Below are 19,608 nucleotides of genomic sequence, written 5' to 3'. Positions count from 1 at the left end.
AGAATATAGTTCTAGCTCATCAGTTTCATTGAGATGCATCTCAGTTACGTTTGTGAAGGCAGAAGTAGCTGCCAAATCACTTTGCAGCCTCTTTAAACTAAATTCCTGGCAAAATTTACTTGTTTGTGTCCTAAATAGGCTTGTATTGAACTGCAGATGTACAAGATGTGAACATTGCTGGGAAAGAAATGAGTCTCAAAGAGTCCTGAGCACAATTTTTAGTGGATTGCCATCTGATTTAATTTCGTTGATCATGTCAGAAGCTAAATCTGCAGAATAAGAAAGAGACAATTGCTTTGCCTGTTCTTTTATTCCCTCTGTAGCTTTCTGTGATGCTTAACTGTATCTGTGATGCTTACCTTTTCCATTGTGGTGTGGGCAATTATATGAGTTAAAATATTAATATTTTCTCTGTAGATTGTTTTAAACATAAAACTTTATTATCATCCTTTGTGCAGGTACATCTGAACCTTCTTTCATTGCTAAAAGCGAAGACTGTTTATTTAAACATTTATTTGAAGACTATGAACGATGGGTTCGTCCAATTGAGCACTTGAATGATACCATCAAAGTGAAATTTGGTCTTGCAATTTCCCAATTGGTGGATGTGGTATGTTAGGAAATCGATACATTTACAGTGAAGGAGCTTGTTATCAGCTGCAAATGATCTGAAGACATGTTGCCTGTTTCATAGAGCTTTGAAAGATTAATGTGGCCTTAATAATTATAGGCATACTTTATGCTCAAGATGCAGAAGAAATTACTTGCAGTATCTAGAAAATTAAAGCTGTGTCAGCTATGATTCCAGGGCAGGTGAGACAGGAATCCATGACCCCCCGCCCACCAAATAACCACTTTGTTTTAGCAGAGGACTTTCACATATTAAGTGGAAGTGGGATAAAAAGATTACCAATAAACACCAGGTGAATATTAAAAAGGACTTGTACCTCTAAGTCCCTTCCAACTGCAAGAAAAAGGTTCTATGTCTTTTTTTTTTTTAACTAACATAAAAAGTTTCCTGCTGTTCCAACCAGTATTGGTATCTTTGGACAATAGCAATGATAATATTTCTGGTGCTCTGAATGTTTGGTGGCTTACAGCTATTAATGGATTATTCCCACTATTGGGGGAATGAAATCGAAGTGCTTCTCCTCTTTCAGTATGCCTTTGAGGGGCACATGAGAAAGCATCTATTTAGGAAGGGGGAAACTAACAGAGGTCTTGCCAAAGTCCCTCGGGGATCCTGGAGGCTTTTCTCTTCTAAAACCTTTGGTTATATCTAACAGACTTTTTCCCCAATAGGATGAAAAAAATCAACTGATGACAACAAATGTTTGGCTGAAGCAGGTGAGTCCAGTATGTTATTGGAAATGTTTTGATTGGGACTCTTCATAATATTGGTGGATTGATGATTCATACCCCCAGGTTGCATCACCGTAGAAGGCATATAGAGAAAAGATAGATTCTCTATAGATTTCTGAGTGATTTGCTGTTGCAAATGACTTTTGTAAATTGGAGTGATCTACTGATTTACTGTAAATCAATCAGCAAGGGATTCTAAGCAGAGATGTGGGTTCTCCTGACACATTTAAATCAGAAAATGTTCCTGTGCAAGTGAGTATGAGTCCAGTTTGCATATTCATCTCAGTATCCATTATCTATACAAGTATTTGGGCTATATTATTTGATGGGGGGGACATGAAATCTCTGCTTTTCAATTTTTTAGAAAGGCAAAAAATTGTACAACTTCAAAACTGCCAAAATTTCCTAAAGTGGAAAATTTTCCAACCCATATCTCCTAAGATTGCAGTATTTCATAACAGCAACTAAAACGGCAAGTTAAAAAAATATTTTCTGCTGTGACTATTGTTGGGCCAATTGCTGTCTCTTAGCATCCGTGTTCAGCTATAAAGTATGCGTGTTAATTGGTTGTCTTCGATCCATTCTTCGATCCATTCTTCGAGTAGCTAATCACCGCATTACAATTTTTGATCCCCGATAACTCAGATGTAGGTTCTGTTTGTATACCCAGTGTACAACTCATGGGAGGCTGATCCCAGTATTTTGCACCTGACTTAAGAAGTCTATTAAAGTTTATCAGAAGCAACAAACAAATATTTTTTGAAGCAAGGCAGCAACTTTAATAATAAAATAGTAAAAATTTCAAAGGTTGCCTTCTGAGCTGTTTCAAATTCTGGATAAAATTTAAGAGAAGACTTAATTCCTTTGCAGGAATGGGTTGATGTAAAACTGAAGTGGGATCCTGAGGACTATGCTGGAATAACTTCTATCCATGTCCCTTCAGCTTCAATATGGATTCCAGACATTGTTTTATACGATAAGTAAGCATTTTGATTTTTAGAATATATTAAAGGGGCAGATTGGCTTTATAGACTGGGTCCAAGAGAATGGGGAAAACCAGACTGAAAAGGCCTGACACAGGAGGGAAATAAAAGAGTTTGGGGCTGCCTTCAGTCTCCCAATTTCCCATGAAGAAGACCCAAATGATCGCACAGTGTTCTTGCCCAGAGAGAATTATGAACCCAGGAGCATTCTCCTCAACATCATATCCTCACTTGTAGACTACTTGTCTTTCTGGAAAAAGTGAACAAGAAGCAGCAGAAAAGGAGCTGTGCAGATTCCCAGGAGACTGCATTCAGAGCACAGAACTTTCCAACATTTTGCGGTAGAAGATAATTGGATCCTCATCTGAGGATCTCGTTATGTAAAGAAGAGCAATCTCATTAAGATTTTTGGTTTTCTTCTTCATCCGTTATAGGAGAAAGCTGTTTTGATGTATCCACCCCTATAGAAGGGTGGGAGTGTCTACAGAAAAGTTTCAGCCGTGACCATAATTCGAAATAAGCTATCCCAATTTTACTCATTCATTAGCTCCTATCTATTTGTTTAAAATTAAGTTGATAATTTTGATTGTGGTTAGACTGCACCCTGATAGGGGACATAGTATAAGTAAATCTTTTGCTTGTAAAGATTAAGCAGTATTACACAATTTCAAAATAATTTTACGCTGGAAAAAGTGCATACGTTTAGCTTTTTGTGGAAAACCGTGTATTACCCCTTTCATAACTCTTCGCTGATATTCTTTCAGTGCAGATGGTCATTTTGAAGGAACTTCTACAAAAGCTATAGTGAAACACGATGGCACTATTGCTTGGACCCCGCCGGCAAATTATAAAAGTTCTTGCACCATTGATGTCACTTATTTCCCATTTGACCTCCAAAATTGCTCCATGAAGTTTGGTTCTTGGACCTACGATGGTTCTCAGGTGGATATAATCCTTGTGGATGAAGAAGTAGACAAAAGAGATTTCTTTGATAATGGAGAATGGGAAATAGTAACTGCCACAGGGATCAGAGGGAACAGAATGGACGGATGCTGCTGGTACCCCTTTATTACCTACTCATTTATAATTAGGCGCTTGCCTCTCTTTTACACGCTGTTCCTCATTATTCCATGTATAGGGCTGTCTTTCTTGACCATCCTTGTCTTCTATCTTCCTGCGTACGAAGGTGAGAAAATCTCTCTCTGCACCTCAGTTCTGGTATCGCTCACCGTCTTCCTCCTGGTCATAGAAGAAATCATTCCATCTTCTTCGAAAGTCATACCGCTGATTGGCGAGTACTTGGTGTTCACCATGATTTTTGTGACGTTATCTATTGTAATAACGGTCTTTGCTATTAACGTTCATCACCGATCCTCGTCTACGCACAATGCGATGGCACCGTGGGTCCGCAGAATATTTCTTCACAAACTTCCCAAGCTGCTTTGCATGAGAAGTCACGTAGACAGGTACTCAGCACCAAAGGAGGAGGAGGCTGGCAGCACCAGGGGACCTGAGGAATCTAGGAAGACATTAGAAGCAGCCTTAAATTCTGTCCGGTACATTATAAGACACCTTGTCAAAGAGAACGAAGTACATGAGGTGCGTGTTCCAGCTGTGTTGAGACTGAACACCTGAAACAGGAACGCACAAGGTTGTGCCGCAGAACCTTAATCTGTTTGGTGGTTTTCAGATGCTGTGGTCTTTTGGGCTGTGGCCTTTGTGAGGAAGGGCAGTGCCCCCTGATAGTTCTGCTGATGGAAACAATTCCTTCAGTGGCGACACAGCAATATCTAACTAGCCGAAGAGGTTTTGTCGCATCTTGCTGTCATTTCTGTAATGAGTATCGTATGAATAAGTTGATCTACTGTTTTGGATCAACATAGTGAAATTTTGGGTCAGCGGCCTGTTAAAAAAGAACAAGAAGCAGTTTCTGTCTCCTGCGAAGGCTCATGTCTGTCCATGACCCGTTTTTTCCGGTTTACGTAAAGAGAGTGGATCAAAAATAAAAATAATAAAAATACGGAAAAATAACCACGTGCACGTGTATTCTCATATATTCTGAGAATTTTAATTATGTGATCAGATTCAGTTTCAGGAATTTATAATGAAACCTTTTATAATAGGGAATACCATGGAGATGTATAATTTTAAAGATGGTTCATGTACTTTGGTTTGTATCTGGTCTGTATAAAAGCCACAGCATAATATCTGGTCTATTTATTATGCTGTGGCTTTTATATAGATACATTGTTGCCTTTGCCCGCTTTGTTGTTTTCTTGTGACTAAATACAAATAAATAGATCTGAATGTGATTTAAAGAAAGGTACTGACTTTTTTCTTCCTTTCTTTTTTTCTTTCAGGTTGTGGAGGACTGGAAATTTATAGCTCAGGTGCTTGATCGTGTGTTCCTATGGATGTTCCTTCTGGTTGCAGTTACTGGATCGCTGACCCTGTTTCTTCCTGTAATTCATAAATGGGCAAGCAAAACAATACCAGTCCATGTTTGGATTGTTAATAAATAAGTGTGTGAGTAGGGGCAGAGTTCTAACAGTGTTTCTAGGGCTATTAATTCCTAGATATCTTCAAGCACATTCTAAAATCGAATTACAAAATGTCTGAGAATGGAATTGGGAGGGGGAAATTCATGGTTACATTTAACCAGGAAAATTGTAAGATGCCTATTTTTCCCTCTTAATTGTAGCCTACCAGGATGCCATCGGTGTCATAAGATTATTTACAGAATATTATAGCAAAAAATATTAATATGACACTTTAACATTTAAGGCAGCCTTTCTCAACCTTTTGACCCTGGAGGAACCCTTGAAATATTTTTCAGGCCTCAGGGAACCCTTGCACTTTGAGGCCCAAATCTAGGCCAGAACTTACAGAACTTATATTTGTTTCATGTGTAGACCTGTATATATGCACTAATGGTGTTCTTGAACTAAAAATAAAGAATGCAACTTACCTCTTTCATGTGAAGTAGCCCAAATTTGAAATAATTTTTTAAATAAATCATGATGTCCCAGGGAATCCCGAGTGACCTCTTGTGGAATCCTAGGGTGCCACGGAACCCTGGTTGAGAAACCCTGATTTAAGGTGTTTAGGATGCCCATCAATGAAACTGCTGGGGCAGTAGATGAGAAGAATACAGGACATTTTAGATTTCTTCAGTCTGTTCACATGAGGCTTGAATAATCCTCGTAGTAGAGGAGGGCTCTCTTGTCTCTTACTCTTCCCATTTGATTCTCAAACAGTAACTCAGAATTAAGCTCAGTGAAGCTGCAAGGAACCGGACAGGGTGAGGAGGGTGAAAGGGGTAAGGCAGAACAGAAACTAATAAAATGTGCAAGTACACTGTGGAGTGTTTTGGACTCCCTAAGGTATTTTCCCCCTAAATAATCCCAATTTTTATTTCTGTTTCTGTGTTGTGATAACCGAAGTATCTGAAGCCTGCTAGCAGTGTTTTGGGGGAGATGGGCAGTGGCTAAATTTGATTAATAAAATAAATAAATAAAAAATTGCGATTGTAGAAAGGTAAAGACACCCTCGATTCTGGCTCAACACTCATGCAGTTTTCTTTGTAAGCTTATAGAAGCAATTCATTATTCCTTTCTTAGGAGATTTTGTTTTACCTCACAGTCTATAAGGTGTGTTGATTACAGAAGCTGTTGTGAAGTATCTGGGGCATGTCCCTTTATACATTTTTCATTATGCACAAATGCTCTCCACGTTCTGGGAAGAAAATGTGTGCTATATAACTAGATGTTAAATTAGAATTAAGAGTCAAATCATGGAATGAAAAACGTCCATCCCAAATATTTGCACATATACTACAGCAAAGACATACAGATACATATGATTTTAATATCATTTAAGCACACTTTTAGAGAGCTGGTAGAAAGTTGGAAACCTTCTGGGTGGGCTATACAGTAGTTCAGGAACGAACATTTGTAGTTGTATGAGCTGGGTTACTTCACCGTTCTGGTTGTGTTTTGTACGTAGCTGGGGATTTTTTAAATATTTAGAAAAAATCAGGCTTAATTTTAGATTTTAGAACTATATAACAGTGCGCTTTGAGGGTGATATTTAATTAATGACAATAAATTAAACTTTGGAATTGATACTTGCTGTTGTTATATTTGTAAATCTGAGGGGAATGTTTAAATTATATGATGTATTTCATTAGGCAACAATCATTTGGAAAGTGGGTTAATTAAGAATTATTTTTTATTTCTCTGCATTGCTCAGAGGTTTTCATGTCTTGCTCTCAGTCTTTTTTATATAAGTGGCTGAGATTCTTTGCCTTTAATAGAAAAATCATGCCCTGATCTTTGCATTCAATTTAGCTTCTTTGAGACAGGAAGCTCAGAACCGGTGCTTACTACCGCCTCGTTTATCATTTGTCTGCAGCAGTACCCCATGTTAATAAACAGTTCTGCAAATTCTTATAAAGTCTTCTTTTTCCTTCTTCCAGCTTGCTTCTCAAAGTTTTCTTTGAAGCACTTGGCCAAACCATTCACTCTCACACTATAAGAGCGGTTAAACTAAAATGGATGTGCATAGGCTTCCCTTGGCTTCCCCCACCTCACCCCCACACAGAGGGGATGCTTCCTCGGTTGTATCTGCTTTGTTTAAAAATGAGAAGTTGTGAATCTCTGGGCGAGCAGGGAGTCTGCCTACTGTCGGTTGCAGCTAGCCCCTAATTTTTAAGACATGGCCTGTCCTAGCACTGCTTCTTAGAAGCCTTTAAGCAACTTTAAAGCACTCTACATGGGGCTGCCCTTGAAGGCCACCTGGAAGTTGTAACTGGTCCAGAATGCAGAGGAGCGTGCAGTGTCGGGCACCTCTAGGCTCGCCCACATTCCTCCCCTGTTGCGCGAGCTGTACTGGCTCTGAGTTACTTTGCGGGTGCAACTCAAGGTGCTGGTCATCACTTTTAAAGCCTTACATGGCACAGGGACCTCACAGGACCGCCTCTCCCTGAGGGTGTCTGCTGTCCCACCAGATAGGATGGGCATGCTCCAGGTCCCCTCCCTGAAACACTGCCACCTAGTGGGGCCTAGGAATCGAGCCTTTTCCATGACTGTCCCTACATTATGGAACGCGCCCCCCCCTCCCCCCCCCGCAATCTGGCAAGCCCCCCTCTTAACCTTCCGGAAGACCATTTGTGGGGAGTTTTTGGGGCACCCTGAGAGGTGGATTGAGGCACCGGATTTCTAGTTTTTATATATTTTTATGGTTTTTATAGTTCTGCTGCTGTGAGCCACCCAGAGTTGTTTTAAGATGGGCAGCCATACAAATCTTAATAAACAAGCAAACTTTGCCTGGGATTTAACCTGTAACTTGGTGCTGCCATAAATCCATCTGCAGCAATTTAACTAGGGAAATTTTTCTTCTATTCCAAGATACTTCAGGTGTCTGGTTTGCCTAATGGATAAGTAGTTACTTAAGCAGTGACTGCACTACTTGAAAATCTCACACTCGTATTTTCTGCTTCTGAGGAAGACGCAGTACATTTTCATTTTGAACAGAAGGTTGGGGTTCTAAAGCTTCTGATACCCTTAAAGGCACTCAATTTTAAAACCAATTTTTGTATTGACCTCTAGTCAAACAGATGCCAGGCTGCTCCTAGGCAAAATGAGGAGTACTTTCTTTCAAACCTCAATGCATGAGTCTGCTATTAATTAAATAATTCCTTTCCATGCTTTTCTTGTGATCGCCGCTATGGCAAAATAATTGTTACTATGTCAATACAGTACTGGTGATTTTTTTAAAAAAAATTCATGTTTCATAGCTGATTCTTTGATTAACTCACCAGGGCTATTATGGTAGCACCTGCCTTAAGAAAGGTAAAAAAACACACAGACCTTTGTAACAGCAATTTATTTTCCTTATAAAGTAATAGAATGCTGTAAAAACAGAGCCTGTCCTATACTAAAACTGATGCTTCCTGCTAAATTGCCTACCAGTTAGAAACCTGTTCAGATCCATTGCTTTTAAATGCTAAAAAAATTCTACTGATTCTAATACATCTTAAGCCTGTCATGGCTGAAAAGCTGTATAAGTTCCTTTGGTTACTCCTCTTGCCATAGCTGTGGCAAGATTGTTTGTTAGTCTTGAAAGTCGAGAAAGGCCACATAAAGAGGAAATCTGTTAATTTGTGCAAATGCTTTTGTATAACATGATGGAGTATAAAGATGATCTACGATGGAGTGTCCTTGGAATCCAGGTTGTAATAGTCCAATTATACTTCAAATTCCAGCCATTCTGGCTGTTCGCAGTTCAGGTGCTTAGCGTATGGCTTACTATACTCAAGAGACTGATGGGTCTGTAGTTGGCTCGATCTGCTCTGTTTCCTTTCTTATATATTGGTACTACTGCGGTCATCCCCTAATCCTTGTGAGTTGTTATGTGATTTGAATGTATGGTTTGTTGAAATTGCTGTGATCTGCATTACTGTGTTAATGAAATGGTCTCAATTCTCCTAGTCCAAACTTCAGCAGAGTACATTGGCACTGCTTTAAGGCTTAATCTAAAAACCATAAAACTTCTCTCTCTCTCTCTCCCTCTCTCTCTCAAAAATGAAAAACCTAGAAATAAAAATTCTTCAATCTTACGCAACACCTCAAAATAACAAAACATGAGTTGTTTTCATCTCTATATGATCTTAGATATCTTTATTTTGGTACTTAAAGACACAGAAATAAGCAGCTCAACATAAATGTCATGTGTTTGGACACCAAAGATGAAAAAGTCCTTTCTGCTGTGTCACCTTGTTCAAATTTCATCTCTGATCATCAGTGGTTGCAGGAACAATCCTGCTGTCCCCAAAATACACACAAGAATAAACACCCACAGGAAAATGCGATCAATTACCATGGCAACATATTTCCAGTCATCTTGAGTCTGGAAGAAATAAGCAGACAAATTATATCAATTTTCAGATAATCTATTTTGTGAGCCTGCTATGCACAGTTAGAAACAATTTGTACAATTTTCTTTGCAGATAGCATACAATGATTAGTCTCAAAATTAGGCTTGTGTGGAGCATCTGCAGAAGTTGAGGTGTGCAGACCCTCAGATCTTCTATCTCAAATCCATACTTGAAACTAACTTGGAAAAAAGATTAAGTGAAAAATGATGGCAAGTCTTTGGCTCCTGACCTTCCTGCTTGCATAATTTTAGTTATCTTTTTAAGCATGAGGATACATTTATTAAATATGGGAAGGTGAACTATTTCATGAAAATTGAAAGGCATTAAAACTTTAAAAAAAAAATTAAAAATACTGATGGAATCTGTTACCGTGGGAGATAATTTGCAAAATATTCCTCCTTGGCTTCAAATAAATAAGTATTCAAATCACTGTAAACTAACTTGATCTCCTGTTCACAAGGTTTGAAGAAAGTACACAACTGCTTTAAAAGCTACCATATCTGTTAACACAAAAAACTGGCAAATTAAAATATAGTGGTAATTACAAGTTCAGGAAATCACTCTTAAGAAAATTAGCACAACAAAGCTTGAAAAATTCTGCAATGAAAAATAAATTTTCTCAACTTTGGTCACCATTTATTAGCAATATTAATAATGGTTCTCCTAAAAGGCTGTCCGAACAAAAGTAATTCTAGATAGAAATACTGAACATGTATGTTTAAAATGTGTTTCTATTTCAAATTATTTTTTTTTCACAAGTTTGGCCAGTGAATGTAATAAAGGTTATTACTATACAGTATATGTTCATTTATATAAAAAACAGTCCTAATTTATTCCTTTTTATTTTGTCTTGCTATGTTTTACTTATTTTTGTCTCAGTAAAAAAAAAAAAAGATGCTGAATAAGGAATATTGTTTAATATTAGGCTGCACAGGAGCCAGAGGTTGAATTCCTCACCATTCAAGCTACAACTTGTTTAAGATTCATACATGGACTTGTGTGTGTCTAGAGTCCTTACATGTACCTCTTTCCTCCACTTTCTGAAACCTGAGAATACATTCCAATGTGTATATAAGTTTTTCCTTCCATGCCTGAAATGCAATCATGCCTATGGAGATCAGTACAAACACCTGCATGGAAGAGTGAGGGTATATGTGGATAGAAATTCATGCCTACGAATAACACAGGAATTTGCTTTAGAGCAATCCTGCTCAGCCGCCTTAAAATATTCAACTGGGCTGTAGTTCATGGTTTAAATTTTGTATTGATTTGCACCCTAGTTTATGTCCTTCCTCTTGAGCAGCATTTCTCAGCCTTGGCAACTTTAAGATGTGTGGACTTCAACTTCCAAAATTCCCCATCCAGCATGCTGGGGACGTCCACACATCTTAAAGTTGCCAAGGTTGAGGAACACTGCTTTAGAAGCTAACTTGGCACCAACATCTGCTTTTCAGACCAGGAGAAAAACCTTCCTTTTTTTCATCACCACAGGTGTCTGTGCCTTATTTCCCCTTGTAAAAAAAAATCTGTCTTTCCTGCCATCTTAAAAAAAACCAATTATTGTTTATTTCTTTGTATGGTTTTCTGTGTTTATTGTGACCATTACCTCATGCAAGTCACAAATGAGCACATCTGTATTGCCTGCTGAAGATCTAACAAGTTGTTCCATTCTTGGATTCTCCCACAGGCACCTGTGGGCATAGGCTGAGACCATGCAAGACCTTGGTCAGTCAGAGCAGATGGGACTTCGGTGAGGTGGGGAAATGGCTGAAATATGAATGTGGCCGGGCTATAGGTTTACCACCTTGCCAGCATGAGGCCTCATCAAGTATGTTGTATAAAGCTGGAATTAAAATATGCCCATACCTCCTTGGCTTCGTTCTGTAGCTTCATGTTTTCAGCAATGTATTTAATGCTATCCATCACATCTCTCACTTCTGGTGACATCAATGGAGATGAAAACAGAGCATCCATGGACTCCGAACTGGAGCTCTGGGTCAGGTTGCTGGTCCCCTTCAAGTAATTTTTGTGCTCATGCTGGCAGCAAGCATATGTGAGCCCTTGGCATGGGAAGAAGTCTTGGCAGCACCTGCTGTCTGGGATATGGATGAAGTTCAACTGGGAGAGCTCCGTATTGTAAGATGGCTTCACCTTCTGGCTTCTGCCCTCATCTTCGTTGCTGGTGGGTCGCGTCATGAACATGATTCGAGGGAGAAAGTCTAGGAAAACCATCTTCACCCACTCTGGCATGGTGTGTGTGCTGGGAGTTCTGTAGTGAACGTTAAGTACAAAGACCGTGATGACGATTGAGAGGGTGACAAACAGCATGGTGAAGAGGAGGTACTCCCCGATCAACGGGATCACCAGTGAAGTGGATGGAATGGTCTCGGTTATGACCAGGAGGAAAACCGTCAAGGACAAGAGGACCGAGATGCACAGGGTTACTTTCTCGCCGCAGTCTGATGGAAGGTAAAACACCAGCACGGTCAAAAAGGAGATCAGAAGGCACGGGATGATCATGTTGATGGTGTAAAACAAGGGCAGCCGTCTGATGTACAGAGAGTAGGTGATATCTGGGTAGAGGTCCTCGCAGCAGTTGTATTTGATGTCGTGCTTATAGCCTGGTGCTTTGATGATGGCCCACTCTCCACTTTCCCAGTAATCCTTGAGGTTCATTGTGGAACCAATGAGGACTAAGTCAATCTGAGCTTTGTCATAGGTCCAAGAGCCAAACTTCATTGTGCAATTCTGGTAGTCGAAGGGAAAGTAGGTCACATCTATTTTACACGAGCTCTTAAATATGGCTGGAGGCATCCATGTTACGTTTCCGGTGTAATTCAGCAAAGCTTTTGTTTTGTCATCCACCTGGAAGTCCCCAATTGCACTGCCAAAGACATGGGAAATAACGGATTGATGATAGAGTAAGTTCTGGCGGTTTGGATCGGCTAAAAAAGTTACCAACACAGCCTACCTTGGCATTTTGAAAAGTACTAGTTCTGGAAAATCAAAATGTAGATGGGGAAGAAAGATCATCAACTATAGCTTTTAGGTTCTGTTCCTGTGACTTGCAAAGGTCCAAGTGGGGAAGCAGAGAACATGTCTCTCAAAATGTTGATTGACCACAGGAACCACGCCAACCACTTCCTATCTGGTCAATGGGGAGGGGCTACTAATGTAGTGAAGCCATGCTTCCCCTATACATACCCATGGCTCATGGGATATCACTTATTTCTTGGAAAAGATGGATAAAGACTATTACCAAAACGGTGAGATTTGACCCAGCAGTGTGGTGGTGTCCTGCTTGAAACTTCGTGATCATCTCTCTGGGATTGTAACCAACTAGGGAATAAAGTTTAAGAAGTGGCCTGATTCTATAATCTTACTTGTTATACAACATGATATCTGGCTTCCAGATCTTATTTGATGGCACTCGGATGTACTGCACCCCTCCATAGTTGTCTGGATTCCATCTGAGTTTGTAATCATTCCAGATCTAATCAAAGAAACATTGAGAGGTTTTAGATTGACAAGTTTCATCCAGATGCTGCCCCTTAAGAGCAAAGAGCCTTGTAGCACCTTAAAGACTTGCAAGCATCCTTTAAACTTTCGTGGATTTTAGATGAGAGAGAGAAAGAAACAAGCCAGGATAGGGCAAAAAGGAGTTGCGCTTTGGGGTTAATCTTTTGCAGTTGAAATAGAGACTTCTGATATCACAAAAGCAATAAATCTAGGTGGCTGCTGTTGGAAGGGAGAGTCAAGAGAAGGCTTCCTGGAGATGCTTAGTGTTTCTCAACCTTGGCAACTTTAAGAGGTGTGGGCTTCAACTCCCAGGATTCCCCAGCCAGCATATGCTGGCTGGGGAATCCTGGGAGTTGAAGCCCACACCTCTTAAAGTTGCCAAGGTTGAGAAACACTGCTTTAGACAGTAACTGGCTGAGCTGGCAAAATGCCTGGTGGTGGAATTCTTTATTTTTTTTCCCCACGCGAATGTCAGATAGAGAGCATGTGTGCATTGTTCTTTAGAAGCAGTAACGTTTCTGTAAATTGCTGCCGAAAAAAGTGGGCCAGCCACACAGGGATTTGCTCCTTGGAAGTGATGCCCCAACCTTTGATACCACTTCAGAGAGCAGCGTTCACATGTTTCAAAAAGAGCAGGTACCAATAAGCTTGCCAATATCACACAACCCAAGGCAACAATTCATTAAGAGTTGGGCGGTTCAGGAAGGGTATTAAAAACCTGGTGGTCCTAAAATAGGGGTCAGGTGAGCCTTTAAATAAGAGCATCCCACTGAACAACCTGTCTGTCTTTACCTTGTAGTCTCTGCCTTCCATGAGAGAGAGGCCAAAGGAAGGGTGTCTGCAGGTAGAGGCTGTCTCTTGAAACCCATTCAGTTCTTCTGCAACTGCCCTTTTCCATTGCCCACTGCAAAAACCAAGGACCAGCTCGACCTTCCAAGCAAACGGGTGAGTCTGTTGTGATTTTTCTCTCCAAAAGTGTAATGCAGGCAGCCCCTGGAGACCCTCCCTTTAGGGGAAGGCAACTTCTTGGACAGTCTTGATGCTACGTATTACCTCTAGCAACCTTCCCCATCCTGTGCACCATCAGGATTTCAACTCCCTGGATTCCCTAGTCAGCCTGTTGATTGTTGAGAATTCTGGGAATTGAAGTCAAAGTTCATCCGTCTGGAGGGCCTCCAGGCTGGGAAAGGCTGACATACAAGTAATACAGTAATTAACTCAATACTGTGGAACCTTATATAAATAGACTGACACCATTCCCTAAGATGGGAAATAGACGGGGGAGAATTTCTGAAGGTGGAATATGATGGAAAATGAAGAGGAAAGGAAAGGAATGCAATGGTGGGTCCCGAAAAGAGCATGCAAACTGTTTAATGTGGTGTTTAATCTCTTCTCCATTGTGTTCAGTTTCTTCAAAGATTTGGGGGCACAGAATGTAGAGATCTCCAAAAATTCCCTGCTACATTCAAAGACATCTTCCTGGCCTCAAATTCCATTATATTTGTTAAATGCAAAAAAGATTCATGACCACTAGATGTCAGCAGTGTATTAAAAGTGTATTGTCCAAACTCTTGAATCCTTTCCAGAGCCGTCAATCCAAGGTATAACTTTTATTTATTTTTTTAAAGGCTACGTGGATGTGCACGTATGAGTGCACGGGTGCATGTCTGTTACAGGAAAAGTGGTATTAAGAATCCTAACTCCTGAAAATTTGAAATGTCTTTCTAACGTGGTATTTCACTCAACTTTTTTCCTCTCCCCCATACCCTTTTTAAATAAGATCTTAATATTCTTTTGTTTGTTTACTTACATGCTTCAGCCATAAATTGGTCTCCATAATCTGGTTCACTTCATCCTGAGGGATAAAAACATATACCGTATTTAAAACCTGAATTATATAAAGCTCTGCTACATGGCAGCACCTAGCTGACCATCTGATCAAAAACACCCAGCAGTTAGTACTTGAATGAGGCACCCTAGGACACTGCATTGTTACAAGTTAAACTGGAAAAATGAAAAATACCCCAGAAGAGAGCTATACCACACCATTTCCATATTGTTGTCAAGAAAACTACCTAGATCTATCCATGAAGTCACCAAGAGTTGAACTTGACTCCAAAGAGAGACTCATTACTCATTATTTGCAAGATGGGAAAGAAGTTTGGAGCAACAGGTGTATGGTCCCTCTTGAGTAATAGGGGGGAAATGGCAAAAACAAACAAACAAATAAATAAATATTACCTGCTCTACCTTTCACACAATGGGACCATCACTAATTTCCCCCCCTCAAAACATATAAACAGAATTGCTTCCAGTTAACCTGCAGCATCAAAAAGACTTCTGTTGTCTAAAAGGCAGGCCTAATCAGGGCATTGTCTTTCATGGGCTAAAGTCAACTGCACCAGCTGCAGAGTATTGTTGTGTGGTAGAGTGTTTTGGGAGGGGAAAAGAACAATAGCCAGGGAGGTCAGACAAATGAAATTTAAGATGTCCAAGCAATGATAATGGATGACTTAGAAATAGTGGTAATTCACAAAACAGTTGATAGATGTGACATGCTTGCAATGACGAACTGATCAAGTTGACAAATAGTGTAGGGTAGTGGGAACCATTTGTCTCCTTATAATCCTTGAGAAATAATGACTAACCTTCAAAGAAGTTCCAGTTCAGTGGTTTTGCATTCATGACCATCCTTTGTCATTCCTTTGTTCAAAGATGGGCATAACCAAAGGTTATTGGAGCTGAAACATCCCCCCCCCATTGTTTTTATTGATATTGCCAATGCCCAGTGTCAGAATTGGGTCTATTTTTTGGAACGGACTACCTAGTTTGTTCAAAATTGGGACACCTGAAACTGAGGAGGCTCAACCAGATCAGAGCTCCCGCTTCCATCCTAACATTTTAAGCGTTTGAGACAAAAGATGATGCTCTACAAACACAGAATCATTCTCCAGCTACTCACCACCTTTACCAGCTGAGTCAAAGACACTTCAAACCAAACCATGACAGGATCAGATACATGTTCAACAGGCCTGATGATATTGTTATAATTGGCAAACAATTCACCATAAAGCCGGTGCTCGTCTTCAGAACAAAAGACATCTAGAAAACATAGCATACATTTCCCTTATTCTGGTCTGAATATTAAACCTGTTAAGAACTTGAGTTAGGCTGTCCCAGGCCAACTAGGGGAGGACTGCTGTTTGTCTGTATCTAAAAGCAATTTCATCAGGTTTTGATCTAGTTTCTGTACCACCTCTGAACCATAACTGGATGTATGCTGAGGTGTGTGGAAGTATGGTATGTAGTCTTTCAAGGTTAGCTGCAAATATCTTGGATCATCCCTGGGACCCTTTGTGTGCACAAGCATGGCCTTTGCAACTAAGCAATGATTTTTCCCTTCTGCTGTGCAGAGAATTTTATCAGAGATTAAGTGACCATTAACTTCCCACAACAGCTTTTGCTCTGAGTTCCCTAAAACCACCACCACCAAAATCTGGTCCTGATTCAGACAGCAGATTAGGACCTAAGACAATAGTTGAGGGTTCATTATCCAGAAGGAGTTTGGGAGCATCTTTTCAGACTTACAAATTTTATTAAAAGACACAAGCTTCTGTGACTTACTGCTCACTTCGTCTGATGCATGGAGTGGCTGAAGGGCGCCGTAGTTCACAAAAGCTGATGCCTTTTAATAACGTTTGTTCATCTGAAAAAGTGCTACCAGAGTCCTCCTGGTTTGGGGCTGCCATAGACAAACACAGCTTTCTTCCTACCATTATCCAGAAGGAGGGAGCCCTCCAATTTAATTTCCTTAATGCCGATGTGGCAGCCGCAGAAAGCACAAATTGCAGGGTATGTTTGAGAGATGTAATTGATGTGACCCTGCAGTCATGGGCTGAGAAAAGTGGCATTTGTGTGTTTTCTTTTTTGCTCTCTCTGCTAAATTAGAACCTTGGAAAATGCAGCCTAATTAAAAAAACAAACCTGGACAAAAACAGGCTAATCTGGCAGAAGGCACTCCCCTGCGTTGTTTTGTGCCAGTGAAATGGTCTCCATTTGTGGGTGCTGCAACTCTATACCTGATCCATTGAGCTCCAGTATTAGATTTCCACTTGCCTGAATGGGGCTTGCTTTATTGTTGTTAAAAAATAAATTCATCATAATAAAGAATTTTGCATTATGCCTACTCACATCAGTCGAAGGCCCTTGCTAGCCTGTTGTATGTAGAACAGAACCAGAGATAAATTGGTAGCTTGCCAATTGAATAAACCTCTTTGTCTTAGGTACATTTTCTCAATCAGAAAATAACCCAGGAAACGATTCAAAGACTTCATCAGAATTGCTGCTTTTAAGATACACACACACACACACACACAGTATATCTGTCTGTCTGTCTGTCTATCAATCTTTCTATCTATCTCTGCTAAAATGTGCATCAGCACATCTTGAAATATTTGGTGGTTGTCCCCATGCCATTTACAAAGGGGAGGTCCGAGTCAAAATCCCCGTGCAAGCTGGGTTTGGGAAGGTTGTAACTGGAAGGAATTCACTGAGGGGAAAAAAGAAAGAGAAATCAAGGGGGAAAAGAAGGAAAACTCAAAGCGAAGAAGTAGGCAATGTTCATCTTCATACCACTGTAAAGATGGAAATCATAGGCACTGTTTCCTTAGATACACCAAGCCCTGTATATCATATAGGGTGCTCTTCTGGAAAGGGGACTCCCCACATTTGGTGGGGAGATGGAAGCTGCTGTTGGAAAGTAGGAGCTGAAAAGTTTTGATGCACAAACATTGCTCCTCCGTGGTTGAACCTTGATATTTGGTGGACGTGGACACCTCTAGATAAAACTTGTCCAGACAGGTCTGAAATTCTGAAGAATTTGAATTGGTGGACTGATGGAAATGGATCTTAGTCTAAAGCCACTTCCCACGTTCCTCTGCTTATGCAGAGTTTGCATGAGCAAACAAGTTATGATTAAGACTCCGACGTTTCTGAAACTTTGGTTGACGTTTCACTATCTTTCATCAAAGCAGGACGTTGCTACGCTGCCTTAGACGCATTCAGTTGCTTTGGAGAGTTGAGACAAACTTAACAGCGGTCATAAAGTCCTTCCATCTGGGACTTAGAAATGTCTGCATCTCAGTTCGGCCAATGAGGAGGAGGATTGTTCCTTGAATCTGAGCCTAGATATGGCTCTGGTTACTGGGCTTCTAAGAGTACATTCAGTCTGGCTGGGATGTGATCCACAATAATGTAAGCAGAAAAAGATAGTTTTATTAGATATCTGTAGGCATTCTGTGTATAGCAGAGTTGAGTTTTGTTAGCACGAGCAGGCTAGGAAAGAATTGTTTCAGTTGAGTGGAATTTTCATGAACTTTAAATGGCTAATTTTTATGTTCAGGAAGCTGTGTTGAGGATAATTTGAATCAGCTCTTTCTCAGTAACTAATACTTAAACCATAAATATAAAAATAGCCACTTATATTTGTTTGGATAAAGTTCAACACCTTATGATAGCTAGGAGGGAAGGAAAAAGAGGAAACAGCCATAATCTAAAACTGCTTCAAAAATAATTGATTTAACCTACACTTAATGTTGTATGCTAGTGATACGGAGCATTCTTCCTTCAAACATTTGAACTGTATGAAGTTTTACATCTGTCATCAGCTTACTTGGGAAAAAAGAAGGTTGCAATGTTTTCCTTGCTAGTAAAAATGATTAATCCTGGGTCAATTTGTATATACATATTAAAGTTCTTCAAAGACAGCCCTTTTAAGGGACAAAATAATCTATCTTCTATGATGCGCAGAATTTTAGCTTAAATATATTTTTACTAATGACCTCCAGGGACTTTTGTGAACATTAAATATTGCCCTTGGCATAAAATACTTGCTTTTCATACTTGGCTTATCTTATCATATCTATACTCCTTTCCCCGGCCAGTTTACCTGTTGCGTTTATCTGAACACCCACTGCCCCGCAACTATTTTATCCGATGGCATTCTAGAACCAATATACTGTAGCTGAAATTTAAGGCTTAGCAGAAACGAGTGCACTAAATTCAAGGCTGCTCCTGCCTTTTCTGCACTATTCCATTTAAACACGCAAAGCCAGTTCCTGGAAAATCACAAGAACTGTTATGTTCCCAAACCGCTCGTTGTTTTTTCAGGATAATAGGCAGAAGGGGAGCGGGATCTCTGCACCACATGCCAGATCTATGCAAAATCCACAATTGGGTAAAACATATCACTGGGCTCTCGTGAAGGACTTCTTATTTCCTCTTCGCCCTCAACCCCAGCCCCAACCAAGATTCAAAAGCCAGAAATCTTGCTCACCTCTCAAGAAGAAGAAAAGGGGAAACAACACAAGCTGCATGCCAGACCTCCTCGCCATGGCGTTCTGAATTTGCCACTCAGCCGTAAACCCTTCTGGAGACATAGCCAGCTGGTGGCATTTTACAGGCTGGGACTTTAACAGGGGGAAGGCCGGCTGGATTCAGAGGGAGGCATTCGTAGGAAACAGATAACCATCAGCCCTCTGAAGCAGTGTTCTGGATTTGCCAGCTCCTCCTCCTCCTCCTCCTCCTCCTCCTCTTTCTTTCTCTCTAATGACAACCCTGCCCCTTTTCTTGCAGCCCCCAGTGAGGGATGGGCACTGGTTGTCCACATGGCTGCATAGGCAAAGAGGGAGAGGCTTATTCATGTACCAGAGGAGCTGGCTTGCTTTGGGAGTTGGCCATGCAGGGCAGGATTGGACCCATCCTCAGAATTCCATGCCAAAGGTTTCTTTCTCCCCCCATCCCCCAAAA

At 40.4% G+C, this 19,608-nt stretch overlaps 2 protein-coding genes across 2 annotated transcripts; one reads left to right on the top strand and one right to left on the bottom strand.

Moving 5' to 3' along the window:
• Positions 1 to 460: 460 nt before the first annotated feature.
• On the top strand, positions 461 to 5,178 carry CHRNA5 (cholinergic receptor nicotinic alpha 5 subunit). The gene is made up of 5 exons (XM_063314514.1): positions 461 to 610; positions 1,303 to 1,347; positions 2,233 to 2,342; positions 3,110 to 3,944; positions 4,706 to 5,178. Exons 2-5 carry the CDS (start codon positions 1,321 to 1,323, stop codon positions 4,865 to 4,867), a joined length of 1,134 nt encoding a protein of 377 aa, XP_063170584.1. The 5' UTR covers positions 461 to 610; positions 1,303 to 1,320; the 3' UTR covers positions 4,868 to 5,178.
• A 3,815-nt stretch (positions 5,179 to 8,993) lies between these two features.
• On the bottom strand, positions 8,994 to 19,378 carry CHRNA3 (cholinergic receptor nicotinic alpha 3 subunit). Its single transcript, XM_063314178.1, has 6 exons — positions 19,136 to 19,378; positions 15,764 to 15,903; positions 14,612 to 14,656; positions 12,666 to 12,775; positions 11,149 to 12,166; positions 8,994 to 9,254 (listed from the first exon to the last, which is right to left on the bottom strand). The coding sequence occupies exons 1-6, from the start codon at positions 19,236 to 19,238 to the stop codon at positions 9,126 to 9,128; spliced, it is 1,545 nt and encodes a 514-aa protein (XP_063170248.1). The 5' UTR covers positions 19,239 to 19,378; the 3' UTR covers positions 8,994 to 9,125.
• Positions 19,379 to 19,608: the final 230 nt, after the last annotated feature.

The sequence above is a fragment of the Candoia aspera genome, chromosome 13 (genome assembly GCF_035149785.1).
Source record: "Candoia aspera isolate rCanAsp1 chromosome 13, rCanAsp1.hap2, whole genome shotgun sequence".
In the NCBI taxonomy this organism is placed as follows: domain Eukaryota; kingdom Metazoa; phylum Chordata; class Lepidosauria; order Squamata; family Boidae; genus Candoia; species Candoia aspera.
This window is presented reverse-complemented; position numbering and strand designations above follow the sequence as displayed.

Coding starts and splice junctions, on each gene's coding strand:
- CHRNA5 (XM_063314514.1), top strand. CDS start 1,321: ATGACAACAAATGTTTGGCTGAAGCAG. Junction 1,348..2,232: donor CAAATGTTTGGCTGAAGCAG/GTGAGTCCAGTA, acceptor ATTCCTTTGCAG/GAATGGGTTGATGTAAAACT. Junction 3,945..4,705: donor AAGAGAACGAAGTACATGAG/GTGCGTGTTCCA, acceptor TTTTTCTTTCAG/GTTGTGGAGGACTGGAAATT.
- CHRNA3 (XM_063314178.1), bottom strand. CDS start 19,238: ATGTCTCCAGAAGGGTTTACGGCTGAGTGGCAAATTCAGAACGCCATG. Junction 14,657..15,763: donor TGACTCAGCTGGTAAAGGTG/GTGAGTAGCTGG, acceptor TTTATCCCTCAG/GATGAAGTGAACCAGATTAT. Junction 9,255..11,148: donor TACAGAACGAAGCCAAGGAG/GTATGGGCATAT, acceptor TATTTCTTCCAG/ACTCAAGATGACTGGAAATA.